At 36.9% G+C, this 5,587-nt stretch overlaps 1 protein-coding gene across 2 annotated transcripts in view; it reads left to right on the plus strand.

Moving 5' to 3' along the window:
- The window catches only part of snx17 (sorting nexin 17), a 32,375-nt gene that overhangs the window by 18,492 nt on the left and 8,296 nt on the right, over nucleotides 1-5,587 (plus strand). For both annotated transcript variants that reach the window (XM_032543748.1, XM_032543749.1), the window contains exons 8-10: nucleotides 3,111-3,180; nucleotides 3,765-3,857; nucleotides 3,995-4,198. In XM_032543748.1, coding sequence (XP_032399639.1) covers nucleotides 3,111-3,180; nucleotides 3,765-3,857; nucleotides 3,995-4,198 — 367 coding nt within the window. The remainder of the gene's footprint in view (nucleotides 1-3,110; nucleotides 3,181-3,764; nucleotides 3,858-3,994; nucleotides 4,199-5,587) is intronic.

The following is a 5,587-nucleotide window of genomic DNA, read 5'->3' on the forward strand; positions in this document are numbered from 1 at the left end:
CTTTACACAGAGTGAGCAGCAGCTTCTCATGTACGTTTAATGAAGTGAAACACATTATTTTTTAAGAAACCGCAAGAGAAAACGTTGAAAACTAATGTCTAAAAGCAGCCTAAAAAATACACATTATGTGACTATGACTGAATTGTTACAGTCATAATTATAACATTCAAGGAGTTAGGCTACTAATAAATTGCACGCAACAGTTGTATATTTTGGATTAAAAGTGAGCAGAATGGTTTCAGTTAAAAGAAGTGGTTGGTAAATGTATTTTTTTAGACTATCATTCAGTCTGTTTGCTATTGTCTTCCACGCAAGTTTGCTTCTTCCCAAATATGCTTTGCTTTCTCGTATACATGGACATAGAAAAGAAAGAAATGACCCAGAAATAATGAAGATAATTAAGAGATAAACTCAATGCACACTGTAAACATGACTGTAATAGAGTATTCATCAGTTAATTTCCCCCCCAGCGAAAAATACAAGTTCAAAAACCATTGAGACGTCCTCTCCCTGTTGTATCATACTTGTACAGTAGCCTGCACTGTATAATTACTGATCCAGTGAACTGAGACTATAATTTGGGACAATTATACAATTAGGATAGGTTTTATAATTGTACAATCTTCCGAATTATAGTCCCAGTTTACTGGAGAGAACGCAAATTGTGTGCTAAGAATGCCAAATAAAAAGCACATGGAAGAGTAATATATATGATCCTTTTATTGTTAAAGAATAAATAAATAAATCTATTGGTCTCTGACCAATCTGCCTTTGTTTGAACCACTATAGAAACACACACACACACACACACACACACACACACACACACACACACAACACACACACCACAAAAAACACACATAAAAGAATATATAATAACACACACACACACACACACACACACACACACACACATATATATATATATGTAGTATATATATATATATATATATATATATATATATATAATATATAGATATATATATATGTTATATATATTATATGGTGTGTTGTTATATAATATATGTGTATATATACTATGTATATGTATGTATGTGTGTGTGTGTGTGTGTGTGTGTGTGTGTGTATATTCACTGACTTCATTTAAATTTGAAACTTTATCAGCCTTTTCTAATCGTATCAACAATTGACATAATATATTCACCAAACTTCTAAAAACACTATGAACAGTAGTCTTCATTCAGCAATGTAACAGCACCAACAACTGTCACATGAATAAGTTTTGAAGTAATGGTCACAATGTTAAAATAATATTTAACTAAATACGGTAAAACCACGGCTGAGTGAACAGAAGTAAATCCTGGCTGTTAGCCTGGTCAGGAGCAGGCTAGCCGCACCGAGTAAATCTCTAGGGTAACTTACGTGCTTCTGCTTTTGTCAACCCAAGTCAAGACTTAAGTCATCCAGGATAACTGGGAAATCTGGGCTTTATCCACTCTCTAGGTTTTGTGAAATATCCCTCAGGTCAGGGAATTGAAAAGCTCCTTTTGGCTAAAAGTGCATGCTTAAAAATGTTGTTTCTGTTCAGTGAAAACATTACATTTATATATTTTAATAGTCTCTTATACTTTAATAGTTTCTAATAGTCATTTGTAACCTGTACATGTATTTGCATGAAGGTAATTCAAACAAAGACCATATGACTCAACAGGGGCTTTCAGTGTACTTTCGATTGAAAGCAAAGCAGCAAAATCAAAGCGGTCTCCAACACACATCTTCCACTACTCTTTTTTTTTTCCTTCTTTCCCCATCTTCTTTCTCTTGTTACCTGCTTTGAATTGCTGATGTGTCCCGGCAGCATGCAACATGCTTTACATCTGCTTGAACAATTCTGTCTTCTAACAGCCCTTGTCTCATGCAATTACAACATGTTAAATTTCACTCCTGCAGTGAAGTGTTGAGAGACAAGAATGAAATGAGATTCTTGCCAAAGAGCATACGATACATGGATAAAAAAAATCAGTGCCCTGCCTCAGATAATTATTTTAAACTGCTTTATAAAATCAGTGTCCGTTAAATAAAGACATTTACACCCAGGGCCTAAGTTATAAAAACACATTGAAGTGAAGTATCTTAAATTGCACAAGTGTAAAAATTCTCCCTATTTATTTTAATTTTTTTCTCAAGGAAGACTGAGTGGTTGGCCAGCCATGATCATTTCCAGTCTTTCTTTCTTTTTTTGTTTATCAGATTGGGGCTATTTTCATACTGTATGTGGTTCCAGATCTGGAACCAGCTGGCAGACCAGCTGCCCTTCAGGAAACAATCCTTGAGATGAATGCTCTTACACTGTTGCCCCACTGACATTGAGTTGAAGAATTTAGTCTACAAGTCACTTTCATTTCACTAATTTGGCAAAGTAATGTGTGTGTGTGTGTGTGTGTGTGTGTGTGTGTGTGTGTGTGTGTGTGTGTGTGGTTGTGTGTGGTGTGGTGTGTGTGTGTGTGTGTGTGGTGGAATCATTTAATTATTTATTAAACAAAACAGATAAGCAAAAGTGCAAAACATTGGTCTAGATGACAATATACAGAAAAGTACACTACACACATGAAGGCACAGTGCATCTTTTCCACAATCCTTCCTTGTGGTCAAATGTTTCACACTAAAACAAAGCGAGGAAATACAGGAAGGAGGGATACAACACAAAATGCGTGTGTATATTTGATGTAATTTTTATCAAAGTGGATTATAGATTTTTCAAATTTTTTGATTTATAATTTTGCTAAAAAACTTCCTTTTATGAGTATTAAACTAAATAAACATTTTACAAATAATCTATTGGAAAAAAAATGCCTCATCAAAAAACTGAAACAGACCTTTTTCCATTAACTCATTAAAAAAAGTAGATTTTTTTTGAGAGACATTGTTCACACGGGACAACTATGCTATGTCAGGGTGCTTGGTGTGCAGACGGAGTATTAGGAAATGATATGCTTCGTGGCAAATGGCCAAATAGGATTGTATTTTTATAGAGTCAGGCTTTCTCATTCAAACAAATTGGCAATTGTACCTGTGCCACTGTGTGAATTCTTCTAATTTATGTTTAGATATAGATTTGGAAAGAGTGACTGTGTCTTTTGTTTCTGCAGCTACTGGGACATGGCGTACGATGGGGATGTCATGGACAACAGAGTTGGCCTGAATTTGCTATACGCCCAGGTAAGGGGGTTTGATTACTCGAGTAAACCAGACGCTGTTGTTTATTTTCAGATGCAACTGCAATTAAATATCCCTTCAGATGTGGAACCAAACAGAAAAACCAAATTAGACGTGATTGGGTTTGTTTACATCTCGCAGCTGTTGTTTTATTAAGCTTGCCTGGTGCCAGCATCACACCTAGAAAACTAAATCAAGTGCTGCTTCATCCCTGGGCTGCCAAATGCTTTTGTCCATCCCCTGGATCCTCAGTTATCTGATTGCAATATCAGCTTGTTTTGATTTTTTTGTTCCTGTATGACCCTATTAATAACGTATTCCCTTTGCTGCAAGATTGTGTGTGATTTGTTGTCTTGTTAAGCATTTTTGGGGCTGCAGATTTGATTAAAATCTGGAACTGCTGAGTTGCCTCTGTGTAGCAGAAATAAATGGTGTTTGCATGTTTCTGTGTAATTGTTAGCTGATCTGCACTGTTTTCATGAAAGGCTTAGGATGTGATTTCTCCCACATGGAAACACAAAAACCTACTTTTGTGTTGTGCATCTGTGCAGAAAGATGAACTTCTGTTCTTGTTTTTGCTTTACCAGACAGTATCTGACATTGAGCGAGGCTGGATACTTGTCAACAAGGACCAGGACAGGCAGCTCAAATCACTGCAGGAGAAAGGTTCCAAGAAAGAAGTAAGCAAAGGGCATCTCTTCTAGATGATTCTGCCTTACTTGAGTCCAGCTGATACTTTGAAATGTCTTTGTCCAAAGATACATCTGTAGACCATAGAGAAGGAAAAAAAAAAGGTTTCTTTATGTTTTTCCCTCAGTTTATCCATTTAGGTCAGACTCTCAAATATTATGGCTACATCAAGTTTGACCCTTGTATCACCGACTTCCCCGAGAAGGGTTGCCAAGTCATTGTCAGCGCCGGCAACAATGAGCTCAACTTCCACGTCAAGTTGCCCAACGAACAGATGAAGGAGGGAAGCTTCAAGGTCACGCGCATGAGGTGTTGGCGAGTCACGTCTTCAGTGAGTGGATTTGTGTCTGTCTGTGTGTAACACAGTGAGGATGAGTGAATTCTAGGGTTAGGGGCAAAAAAAAAATAGGAAATCCTATATATAGTGATTTTTTTGTTGTTGTTGCGATTTTTAAAATTGATTTGTTTTATTTTTTTATTTTTCCTTGAATAGTTTTTCTTTTTTTCTTCTTTAACCAACGATTCACCTAATCATCGGTCCCGCTGACAGTGACTACATCAAATCTGTTATTAGCAAAACAGTGAAAGCAGATAATGCAGAAAATACATTTTATGTACTTAAAAATGCAATAAATGTCAGACTGACAATTAGTTTTTAGAAATGTCTCATGATATATTGTTTCTAAAAGTGTAGTATTCAACTTTAGTTTTTGTTAAAGGAAAGGAAAATCGCAATACTCAATACTATCGAGTCACAATTCTTCTAGATTTGCAATAAATGAAAATCGCAATACAAATTGTATCTGCGCCCATGTATCGTGAAAGAATCGAATCGGGACACAAGCATATCATCCCAGCCCTAGTTAGTTCACCTTCAACCATGCTTGCATTTCCGAAGCTGTGAAATAATCAAATTGGAAACTTTCCATATTATTAGACTACAAGCTGGCAGAGTAGAGATGCAGCAGCTTTGGCTGGAATCCATCAAACAAACAAGGGCTCCTGCACCTCCAAAGCTGCCTGTTTACAAACTTCCTCTCACCACCGCACCAGTAATACATGTCTTAAGTTTTGCCAAGCATTCGTTTTTACTCCTGCTCTCTCAAAGTGCTGACCTCCACACCATTCATCTTGATCTGTCCAATTATCCAAACACAACCGACACAAGGATAGTGCTGTATTGATCCACCAGCCTAAGACACACAGCAGCGTCCTTTATTCAAACTGATAATAGTCTATTGGCGAGAAGGGAATCTGAAGGCATGCAGCACAAGGAAGCACCTACACAGCACACTCTGTGTACATCCGTACAGCTCCACTAACATCACAAGAAACTAATGGACTTTTTAAAATGAACCCGTAGAGACTTTCAGGGAGAGTTCAGAAAGAACAACGGTGCTGCTCCACATAACAAAGACCATGGACCATTTTTTTTTTTTTTCCTCAAGTAAGACTGAGTGGTTGGCCAGCCATGATCTTTTCCAGTCTTTAATTCTTTTTTGTCTATCAGATTTGGGGCAGGTTCTGATCCCTCTCCATAAACTGAATTAATGCATTTTTTTAACGTCACACTGTACTAAAATACAGAAAGAGCAAAGGTGCTGCTCCACATAAAAAAGACCACCTCTTTACACACACTTGAAAATACATGCTTTTCTCGCCTAAATGTTTTACCAAAAAAAGTGATATAGTTCCCATATACTTTGGCCCTCTGGGATGT

Source organism: Etheostoma spectabile, chromosome 18, assembly GCF_008692095.1.
Source record: "Etheostoma spectabile isolate EspeVRDwgs_2016 chromosome 18, UIUC_Espe_1.0, whole genome shotgun sequence".
NCBI classification, from domain to species: domain Eukaryota; kingdom Metazoa; phylum Chordata; class Actinopteri; order Perciformes; family Percidae; genus Etheostoma; species Etheostoma spectabile.